Raw genomic sequence first — 12,292 nt, 5'->3', positions numbered from 1 at the left:
TCTGCAAATACCCTTACAACACTTCGGAGAGCAAACCACAACGTGCTAAGCAGAGGGCTCATCTGTTCAGGGTAGCCATATCACAGGGTGCCCGGCTCCTCACTGCAATGTGCACCAGGGTCACCTGGGGTTGTGTGAAAATGCAGATTCGGATTGGCAGCTCTGGGATGGGGCTGAAATTGTGTATTTTCAACAATCTCACTCATAGTGTAGCAATGGCATAGTGGTTGAGCTGGTGAGCAATGAAACTAGACCTCCTGGGTTCAGATCCTGACTACACTACTTCAAGCTGTTGATGCTTGGCAAGTTACTTAACCTATCTATGCCTCAGTTTTCTCAGTTGTAACAAAGAAATAACAATAGTCCTATCTCGTGGACTTGTGAGAAGAAAACAGAGTAATAAATGTAGATATTCCCCAAATGTAAAACACAGTAACTGACACATAGGAAAAAAAAAAAAAAAAAAAGGATCCATAAATGTGAGTTATTACTCTAACTTCACAGATCAGTGACTGGATCACCAAGATATTAAAAAAATAAAAAAGATTAGCAGCTCTAGGGGTTTTTACATGGTGAAATCAGAATTGGAAGTTCTGCTTGGAAAGAGATAAGCATTGTTCTGTCTCCTTTGGCTGGCTCAGTGGGAATATTGGAAACTGTGAATCTTGAAGGTTGCCTATAGATCTCTTTTAATTCAAAAGGCAGAAGCCTCTTAATTACGAAGTTCCTGTGACTAAGGTTGAAATGATAGTATTGTTTAGGCTGCATGTCACAAACTTAGAAAAACCTTTTACAGTTTTGATAATTTCTTTGAGTTTTTTTCCTATAAGTGATATGTACTTACATGTAGGAGACATATAAGGCTACTGCATCCCCAGAATTTTAAGCTGTCCTACAAGTCTTTATTAATAATTATTCTTCTCCCACGATAGTAACACCTTCTTACTTTTTTATTGACAGTCAAGTAATTTATAGAATAGTAGTGTATATTGTGGGTTTTAGTGGGAGTGTATATTGCCTAATATGCAAATATCACTACACCAGGCAAGTGTGTTGTAGTTTTCTTTCTAACAACCCCAACTATTTTGATAGTAGGTGAATTTGTGTGTTCTTATTGTTAGTTCCTATCAAGTTGATTCAGACTCATGGCAACCCCATCTGTTACAGAGTAGAGTTGCTCCATAGGGTTTTCTTGGCTGTTATCTTAACAAAAGCAGATTGCCAGGGCTTTTATTCTGCAGTACCACTGGGTGAGTCTGAACTGCCAGCCTTTGGGCTAGCAGTCAAGTGCAACCTGTTTGTGCCATCTGGGGACCTTGGTGAATTTGTATACTTGGGTTTAAAAATTACAGGGAATAGCATCTAGGCATGGAAATACGATTTAATGTGAGCTTGTATTTTTTTCTTCAGCTTATACTTTTTGCCCTTCTGGTTTTGCTTCTGATGTGAGTACAAATACAGGAACAAATGACAGCTGATTTTAATATAACTTGACGAAGATTGATGAGTTGGTCACAGCACTAAGGACTAATCTTATCTACATAACCGGTTCAACTTTATCTAGCAAAAAGAAAGCATAGAAAAATAAGTTTTTCATTAAGTGTATGTGATATAAATTAATGTTTATATTAGTTGAATTTTATTTAAATTATTATTATTAAATATTAAATGCCAGCTATATTCTGAAATCCTAAAGAACTAAAATTGACTGCTTTTAGGATGCTAAACTGTTGTCTTCTGAATCAATGCATAACATTTTATCTTAATAATAATAAAATATTATTGTAAAATTACCCATCTAGTTATTTCTGTTATGAAAACAAAAGGAGCTAATACTTAGTCAAGAGTACAAGGAAACTACCATATAAACAGAATATTTCTAATAGATTTATTACATAGATTAGAAATGATTGTGTGTATTAATAAATATTCATAAATCTCAAGGACCTTTCTCATTTCTTACATTTCTGCTTCTTTTCTGTGGTCTTCCTGTTACTGACAGCTAGTCTTCTGTACACTCCTAGAGCACATTTTTCACCACCCATTTGGCAAGCATTTCATACATCTGAAGTAATAAGCGCTCAGTGGGAGGGTGCTAGCTATCCTTCAATATTCACTTTCCCTTCTTCCTCAATAATTACCAGTTGCCATTGAGTCGATTCCAACTCATGTCAGAGTAGAACTGTGCTCCATAGGGCTCTCCGTGGCTGATTTTTCAGAAGTAGATTGCCAGGAAATAGAATCCTTGGATGTTAGGTCACCCAGAACAAAGACCATATTTCTCAGCCTCCCTTGCAGGTATGTGTGTCCATATAACTAAATTCTGAACCCAAAAACCCATTGCCGTCAAGTGGGTGCCTACTGACAGCAACCCTACAGGAAAGAGTAGAGTTGGCCCACAGGGCTTCTAGACCGTAAATCTTTAGGGAAGCATACTGCCACATCTTTCTCCCATGGAGCGGCTAGTGGGCATGAACTGCCCCACCCAGAACTGCCCAGGGCTCCTTAATTTCTGGATAATGGGGGAAAAAAGGAAGTGGTGTGTACAGCATCTGTGAAGTGTCCTTACAGGGACACAGTGTGCCTTTCTGTATCCCTTTTTCTCCTTCCAAAAGGCTGGAACGTGGATGCAATGATACCAACAAGAACAGACATTTTGGATCATGAGGTCAAAGTCACATCTTAAAAAGCAAGATAGACTGCCAGTACCCTAACAATCATACCAAGCTGATCCTTGACTATCTACATTTCTGTGAGAGAAAAATAAATTTCTATTTGCTGAGGACACTGGTATTTTGGGTTTTCTTTCATTTGCATTCAAACCTAACTCTAATTTATGTTGTTGTTTGTTGTTAAGTGCCATGGAGTCAGTTCCGACTCATAGAGACCCTACGCACAACAGAACAAAACATTGCCCGGTCCTGAGCCATCCTCACAATCGTTGCTATGCTTGAGCTCATTGTTTATACACACTCAAATATTCTCTGATGTACTGTTTTACAAGTGTGACTGTTATCACTATGCCTTGGTCTCTGCCATCTCACTCAGTCTCGTTAGGACCTAAAGGAAAAAGGTAGATGCATTCTATGAAATCCAAGAATGCTCAATATTGAAGAAATTAAATTTACTTCTTCAGGAGAAGAAGGGTTGAAGAGGGTTACAACGCTTTTCAATTCCCTGTAGCTTTTGTTTATTAAGAGACATTGTAGGTAAGATTTCAAAGTTAACTCTCAAGATAATTAGACAAAAGCTAGGCCAGATGTCTAGGCTAAGTTTTGGTCTCAAAGTAATTACCTTTGTTAATTACTAGTAATTAGTGTCAGCATCCAAAACTTTCCTAAAAGCCCTGCGAAAGAAAGACTGCAACAGAGATAGAAAAAATGCATACCAGAGAGAAGACTCAGAATACAATTAGATTTTGCAGTCATTAAAATCTGATTCAATTGTTATAATTTTGAACACCACGTTTCATGGAAAACTAGATATTTTCTCCTACTTAACATAGGCATTGTTTCCACCTACACTTAATTTGAAGCTATATAGCATCTTCATTTATTTTATTCCTTTCTTTTTTTATTGCCAAAATGTTATTATTTGTCAATAAAATTATAACCGTAACAAAAAAAAAAAATCTGGCTGAAAATGATCCTGGAAGAAGTGTGCATGGTTCTTCATTGAGTCTTTCTCTAGCATTTTTTCCTTAGCTGGAGTTCTGTTGGACCTTAGCTCGAAGGGCAGCAAAGGGCTCTCTCAGTAGTTTGTGGGTAACCTAGATTTTCTGGTGCTTTTTGCATCATTCAGTTTACAGAGTAGAACTTTGATGATGTGTCATATGTCCCTTCTTTGTGGAGATGACCCTCTGTGAGGACAGTGATATTTATAGATACGCCTATTTATCTGCTCCTTAATCACTTCACATCCTTTTGAGCTTCCATTTGGGTACTTAGAGTTTCTTTTTAAATATTTAGGGGCATCATTGCTGGTATCACCCATTAATAATGTATTCTAGATAGAGACATTTTAACCTGCAAGTAACAGTGGAAATAATCTTTTACTCTTTAAAAAATCTCCATCACAGACATTGCATGTTTGATTCCTACCTCTCCCCAGGATGGTGGATCAATCGCTCCTTTATGCCACCTCCATTTCACTATTTACAATTTGCCTCCATAAGTCGGGTGGAGTCCTAAATGTCTTAACTCATTTTTGACTCTCCAGGGCCTAACAAAGTGCCAGGCATATAGAATGCACTGATTTTTTTTGTTTTTAATTGTGATTAATGAAATATACAGTCACCAATATTGCCAGACCAACAGAACTTCTAGTTATAGATTTCGGTCCTTCTATGAGTCCTTCAATGAGATGAGATGAAGGAATTTTCCCCACTACTACTTTTGTGTTTTAGGGGTGATTCTCAAAGTTATTTTAGTCCATGGGCTACTTCTTTATGCCAAGGTATTGACAAACTGACCTGCTTGCAGAAAGACAAATAATTATTTCTTTTTAAAAAAAAAGATTCACTAGAATGTGAATTTTGATGGTAAAGTGAAGTTTGATGTTATTTTGGCATTATTTTGTTTTCAATAGTATTATGTATATATTATCAGCCCATGCGAAAGAGTAGAGATGGTTATATTTAGTCATGAAGATGTCATATCAAAAAAGGGACAATTCATGAGACCCGTTAACTGCCTATTTCTAGAGAATCTATATTCTATCTACTACCACCGTACAAAAATTTTACAGCTTTTATAGGTGTACAGCTAAATTACAAAACCAACTGCACTCTTATATATTTTACCATTCACTGCAGTGCTTGTTAAAAGAGAAAAAGCATGAGGTATGCTTTTGGAGTTATTTCTACATGTGAAGTGCACACAGGTATATTAATTTGTAGGCATTTCTTATTTGCTGTATGTAAACTAGGAACCTCATAATCCTGATATCATTAAACATTTTCCCCCTTTTATCACTGTTGACTACTGTATGATCAGGACCACTCAATGTAATTAAGGCTTTCCATTTCACAGCTTCCTGCCACCAATCTATATTTTATATAATCCCATACCTCAAGTGCTGTTCTGAACTGTCCTGCTGCCACGGCGTATTTCTTTTGTCTATAGCAAGAGCTGGCATCCTTTAAGGCAACCTGAAGCCATTTGTCAATCTGAGGTGGAAAACTGAAATTAGGTATGCTCAAAGGGTCTAGTATTTCAGCGGCTCGGCGTGTTGGCTGAATCCCAGTGGACATGAAGGACCCAGCAAACTCATAGCTCACATCCTCTTCATCAACGTACACCAACTTCACTTCCACATCCATTATGTTCTTTAAGGGGATGTGAGGCAGAGGCATGGTGATTAATTGATTGTCACGTTCTATTATCTTTGCCTCTTTCTTTCCAGCTGGCTTTTCTTCACCTTCTGCCTTTCGTTTAAAGGCTACTCTCTCTAAATCATGACTTTGTTTTTCTTTGGTGCTCTTTGCTATTTTTATTCTTTCCACTGTGATTTCTACCTGTTTGCCTCCACAGTTTTTCTTAATTTCCTTTGGCATTTCCAAGATGGTAGGTGGGTTTGCTAAGGTGGTCATTTTCTTGCTTGTGTTTATCTTTGGAACAAGCTGATCATGACAGACCCTTTTGACTGTATTCTCCGAACTCTTATGGCTTCCTAAAGCCATTGATTTCTCTCTGCAAAATTCCTATGGGGGTGAGAAAAGGGAAAATAATTAAAACAATATTTTGAAATTCCACTGATTTAGACAAGAGTCAAATTCATGTAAAACACTATTTTATTCGTTACAGGCATTTACTGCCTTAGAAGAAAAACTATGTGCACCTCATCTGCTGAACTACTCTTTTCCTAGGGCAACATACAATTCAATCTTAAAACTCACTAAGACAAGAATTTGTTGAAAACACATTTAGACAATGTCTAAAAAAACAATCATCCACAGCTGAACAACATTGAAAGAACATTTTTATGGGATGCCCAAAGTCACTGAATAGGAAAATATTATACATAACCACTGAGGATGAAAAAGACCAAAAAAAAAAAATCCATCTCGATATTAATTTCCTTGGAAAGGCAGGTGGTCTAGAACTCATTATAAAATACACTGCTAACCTGCATAATAGACTTGGGAGTCTAAAGAAACTACAGCTGCTTCCTCTGAAAAGCTTCCAGAAATGTTGGGAGCACAATGTTTCCTCGATTCGTTTCTTCTATTAACAATGAAAACCTCAAATTTAAACAGCTTTCAAGATAACTACCACTCAGAATAGACTTTAAAGTAGAAGAACATGACCTTCAACTTCACATCAGTGTTGAGCCACACATTCATCTTGAGCCTACCATATTAATATTGCATTTTCCTAAATTACTAATGCTCGGAAAAATATAATAACCATCTTTTTTCCTTTTTTTAAAAAAGTGGTGAATATATACGTAACAAATTGTTTGCCATGTCAACACGCTAACAACAATCTTTTGATTCAAAGGTCTCTGCATACTTGCTGTGCTTCTAGATTTCTTTCAGAATAATTATGTATGTTGGTTCCTAATTTTTAAGACTCTTTCTCCTTGGGTAAGAAGGAATAAGGACCACATTTTTCATGTAAACTAAGGTCATTAGCAGAATCTGGCCATTCATATTTGCTATTTTCTACCGGAAACTACTACTCACCAACTCCTAGCCTAAGGTACTTCCATTATTGTTGTTCCACGCCATCGAGTCAATTCTGACTCATAGTGACCCTAGAGACAGAGTAGAACTGTCTCATAGGGTTTCCTTGGCTGTAATTTTTACGAGGGCAGATCACCAGGTCTTTTCTCCTGAGGAACAGCTGGTGTGTTTTTGAGCCGCTGACTTTTCAGTTAGCAGCCAAGCCCTTAACTGTTGAGCCACCAGGGCTTCTTCAGACACAGGGCTCCTCACATACATTATATGGTGTATAAATGTCATTGGAGTAAGCTTCATAGATCACAGCATAGAGAAGTTCTAAATAAACCTTGATTCTTGTGGATCCTATAATTTTTGTTTGTTTATTCTAATTATATTTATGTTCCCCTCTTGGTCCAACGCTGTTGTGAAGGGTAAGAGGTGAAGCTCTTGAAACTTGCTTAAAACTCTGAACACCTGGTTGTAAAGAGCTCTGGTGTATATTCATTCTCATGGCAGATTATACAAATATGAACAGGAAATGAGCGTAGGTGAAATGTTCCAAAATTTCTATGGTTTCTCCTAGGTGTCTTATCTAAACTTTCTCTCAATTTCAAGGGCCTGGGACTAAAAGTGTGAGAATTTCCATAGTTGGTTGTAGTTAGTGACAACTTTTAGCATCTACAGCAGTATTGTCTATCTCTGCTACATTTATTTCACATCTTTTGAACACATAATGTATAAAGTTATCTTCATAGCCATTTCTTTTAGAAGATAATTGTTCTCTCTCTCTCTTCCTTCTCACTGTCATGCTCCAACCTCGCACATTTACTGCCCTACGAGAAGGTTTTACTGTTTTTAAGAAATGGGTTTCCAAGTACTTCTGGCTCAGTCATGAAACGCCTCTGATGAAGTACTAATTTTGGTCTTAGTGCAGTTTCATACAAGAAACAATTACAAAGGTAAAAAAGTATACATGGCGTACACAGAAAATTCTGTGGTAATAAATATATAAGCAAATGCTTATTTTTCCTGCCTCTGGAAGACAAATTAATCCAAATTTATCTAAAAAACGATAACTTACCTCCCCAGAATAATACCAGAACGTCAAAAACTGACTAAATGCTCAGACTGAAAAAGTATGGCCAAACCCAGCCAACATTTTTCAGTGTTGCTTGCAAATCAGGTGGCTTCAATTTCAGATTTAGAGCCTGTCCTTTAAAAAAGTTGTTGCGCGTGCACAGAAGAGTTAATGGGACTGCTCACTTACAGCTTTTAAAATTATATATGTATACATATATAAATATAATATATAATTATAAGTATATACATATAACATTGACAGCAGTAGGTTTTGGTGGGTATATATAATATGACAGTGATTATATATATATATATTTGGAATTTATATATAAATTCCATTTAAACAATCACTGTCATAATCTGGAATTCAAGGCCTTTCACTACCTAGCCTGAGGTGTGTTTGGACTAAATAAAGAGCCTTATTCAGCACTCCTGGAAACTATCCTGAAATCAAGCTCTACTTCTTGCTACTTCTGAAAGACGCTCGTTTCCAGTCTGCAATGTTCTATCTTTCTGTTTCCACCTCATTCTACCTGTTCAAATCTAGCCAGAGTTATCCATTTCTCCCTTCTCAGAATACCGACGGCATTTATAATACTTATTTTTCACACAGCCAGTTTTATGTGAATGACTTATTTCTTCTAATAAGATCTCTAATAGCAGAAATGGGCTTTATTTATTTTGGCATTAGTTCAGTGCTTTGCATAGAGTAGGCAGTGAATCGATTTTGATCTATATAGATGTTTGATGTTGATCAATCAAAGGCTAATTTAGACGTTTTAAGAGAAATGGAATTAGATTTTTCTTGATAAAGTTGATTTTGAGATGTTTTGCTAGATTTTTGTTTTGTTTTAAATTTGGTCCTGGGTAAAATACATTTTCTTCTTTTATAGTTCAAATGAATCATGAGGCAACTAGATTTAAACTATCAACCTCTTTATTTTTTTTTTAGTCAAGTTGATTAACATGACATTAGTCAGTGTTCCTGAGGCACTGAGCCACACTTCAATCATTACTTCAAGAAAAATACTTTTAGAGAAAAGTATTAGGCGATCATTATGTATGTCAGAGAAGTATTTGCTGATGGCATTCTATAAAAATGCCCATTCTTTCAGTTAGAAGACAGTACTGTAAAATTGATTTCCTCATAAGACATGCCTTAAAAAAAAGATCTCTAGCAAATATTGATATAAAACATTACAACAATCTCCAAGGCTTTATAATAAACACAGGTGTAAGAACCGAAGAGGTTAATGCTCAATCATTTCGGGGGGAGGGGGAGGGGAAGGTAACCATTTTAAATTTATTCAACACATTTACTTATTGATTTTTCTTTTTTTAGATTACCAAGCATTCTGTTTCATGTGGGAATTTCTACTGCTGTATAGATACAATCTGTGGTTTATGTGGTTGCTAGTGCCGCAAATTATTTATTAGATTTTCGATTGAAATAGGCAACTCAAACATAGACAATTCCGAAAAAGAGAATCCTTAAAAATGTACTCTCTGAAACATTCAACATTACAGTTGCTATGGTTTTCCTTCCTTAAAAAAAAGAGAAAAAAAAAATCTAATTTTAACTTGCTGTTCAATGTAACCATGAGAGACATTAGGAGGAAAAAGACCTTGCTTGCTAGTCCACCAAAACACCTTGGTATTTTGTAAAACATACTATAAAATGTTTCTTTAATGCAATAATCATTTATTGAGCACTACTATCAGCAAGGTCCTGAGGAAGACTAAGATGACCAAGAGAAAGTCTTGGCATTCTAGAGCCCGTAATGGCATTCTACAACTCATATAAAAAGTAGCTTCACACAGAAGAGACACTCTCGTACTAGACCATCAACTGATGAAGAGGCAAAAACGTATCACAATGATTTTTCTACACTGATGTCTACTCCTTCAGGGCCTGGAACATAATAGGCTCTCAAGGCGCATTTGTTGTTCAAATGAGTGTGTGGCTGTGGTGAGTGCTATGGCAGCAATTATGGACGTGCTTCCGTGGGAACACAAGCGACTAAGGCAGTTTCAAGAGACTTGGGAAAGCTTTTAAGAGGAGGCAGATTACAGGTGTCCCTCTACAAGCAATTTCTTCTCTCTTTTATCCAAGTAGCCATAAGGAATGGTTCATTATTATCAGAAGGGAGATGTGAATTTGCCTCACAAGACTTGCTAAAAAATAAAACACACTATACAGCTTAGTATAATAGTAACAACCAGCAGGTACTCCCACTTTACAGTTAACTCATAATAATCATTATTAGCATAAACAATATAATATTTGTTACCACAAATTTTATCAGCTTTATTTTATTAATGAGGAAACTAAGGTTAAGCAACTTGAAAGAGCTCCTGGAGAGAGTTTATCAGATCTTAAACTTAAACCCAGGACATTTGATTCAAATTCCACGCCTTTTGGACCATGGGATAATAAATTCTTCCCCATTGCACTCCCCAACTGATTGGGACTTGTACTTTTTTTACTTTAAAAAATGGTGTGTTATTTTTACAAAAATTAATAAACAAGTATTTACTGCTGTTTTATTGGGTGAGATGCCCTTCAAAATGGTAACAAAATGAACAGGCAATTTATGGTTAACTTGAGTATATGAACCAAACTTGTTGAGAAAGGCGTTATTAGGTTTAAGTGTTTTTTATAAGACCTTTAGGTGCAAATGTAATTATGTCCCTATTACACTCCAGTAGTCATTAAATTCAGAAAACTGATGAGGACATGAAATCTCCACCCAGCTGGATTCCAGGGATTTCAAACTTAAAACCACCAAAGTTTTGCTGATCACCAAGTTACCAAAATGGGAATAATGACACGGAAGCAACTATACTTCTTTGTACCTGTGAACGTTTGGTCACATTGCGTCAGACAGAACATTAGAAGGGCAGCTTCACCACAATATTACACAGTGGAAAAAACATTCAATTCGGAGGCGAAAGAAAGGTTTGAATTCTAGATCTACTATTTATGAGTGCTCTAGGAGAAATTATCCAACCTCTATAGACTTTATTTTCCTCATCTGGAAATCAGGAATGACCACATACCTGCCTAACAGAGCGTTAGTGAGAATCAAATGAGATAATTTATGTCTCAGCGCTTTGTAAGAGAGGTACTGAGGTAATTACACAAGCGGATCTTTCAACAAACCTCTGCTCTTTCAAAGCCCTTTTGGTCTGGATTCCATCCTTCTCGCCCTCTGAAAGACTTTGCTTCTGCAATCGCCATCTTTTCCATATTACTACTTCCTTTCTTGTTAGTGAATTAACTTGTTCGCATACACACTGAACTAGCAACCCCCTCTTGTAAAAAAAGCAAGCAAACGAAAACACCCTACCTGACACTGCATCTCCTTCCCTCTGCCGTCCCATATGTCTGTTCCCTTCCACTGTAAAACATCCAAAAAAGAGTTCTTTATACAGTCTGCCTCCACATTTTCATCACAGAATCTCTTCCCAATACACTCTCTTGAAGCTTCAGTCCCGGCCGTTCCACTATGACTGCTCTTACATGGATCATCAATGATTTTCAGGTTGTCAGATCCAATGGCCACCCCTAGGCCAGACCTCTCATCAGCATTTTTCACAGCTGATACTTTCTTTTTAATAGAACACTCTCATCTTACCTTCTATGTCACCATGCTCTCCTGATTTCCCTATTACTTCACTGGCCACTCAGTCTCAGTCTCCTGAGTTGGTTCTTCCTTTTCTGTTTCACCCAAGAGGTCAGTCCTGGAGCCCCTTCTTTTACCCAATTACATTCTTTTCTTTGGTCATCTCATCCAGTCCATGGTCTCAAATACTATCATATGCTCCTAACTCTCAGTTTTATAGCCCTTACATAGTCCCAGAACTTCAAATATTATATCTGTCTACATGGCAGCTTTACTTGGATTGTCTAATTGGCATCTTAAAATCAACAAGCCCTAAACAGATCTCTTAATTCTCACCCCCTCAAATTGTTCGTCTCCCAGTCTTCCTCATCTCAGTATATGCCACCCACATCTACCCAGCTGGTCAGGACAGAACTTCACAAGTTATTCTTGATTCTTTCTTTCAGTCTCTCCATACTGTGCCCAGCTTCAGGTTCTGTTGGCTCTTTTCTTCCAAAGGCCCACTTCTCTCCGTACCCATGACCGAAACTCTCCTCTAGGTCGTGATTTCCTGTACAGGACACTGCCATGGCTTCCTCGTCCATCCCTCTGATTCTATTCTTGCCCACCAAAACACAGCAAAGTCATCCTTTTAAATGAAAATCAGATCCCTTCACATTCTTGCTTAAAACCTTTTGCTTGCTTTCCATTACACCTAGAATATAAATCCCCTACTCTCTACCCTCCTCTGAAAATTCAACACATTCCTTTTCCCCCTTGTCTACTATGTTCCAGCCACCCTGGCTTTTATTCTGATCTCCTAAATCATCAAGTTCATGCCTGCCTTTGAGCCTTTGCCCTAACTGGGCTGGAAGGTTCTCTCTACCCTGTTTTTCACTTGATTCAGATTGTAGCTTAAATGTCACTTCCCAAAGAAGCTTTC

At 37.2% G+C, this 12,292-nt stretch overlaps 1 protein-coding gene across 1 annotated transcript in view; it reads right to left on the bottom strand.

Moving 5' to 3' along the window:
- The window catches only part of SPATA16 (spermatogenesis associated 16), a 279,989-nt gene extending 274,309 nt beyond the window's left edge, over positions 1-5,680 (bottom strand). Inside the window, exon 1 of the mRNA XM_049867466.1 lies at positions 5,069-5,680. Within this exon, the coding sequence (XP_049723423.1) occupies positions 5,069-5,680 (612 nt within the window). The remainder of the gene's footprint in view (positions 1-5,068) is intronic.
- Between the last annotated feature and the right edge of the window lie 6,612 nt (positions 5,681-12,292).

The sequence above is a fragment of the Elephas maximus genome, chromosome 23 (assembly GCF_024166365.1).
Source record: "Elephas maximus indicus isolate mEleMax1 chromosome 23, mEleMax1 primary haplotype, whole genome shotgun sequence".
In the NCBI taxonomy this organism is placed as follows: domain Eukaryota; kingdom Metazoa; phylum Chordata; class Mammalia; order Proboscidea; family Elephantidae; genus Elephas; species Elephas maximus.
The sequence above is the reverse complement of the archived record's forward strand: the minus strand, read 5'-3'. Positions and strand labels throughout refer to the sequence as shown.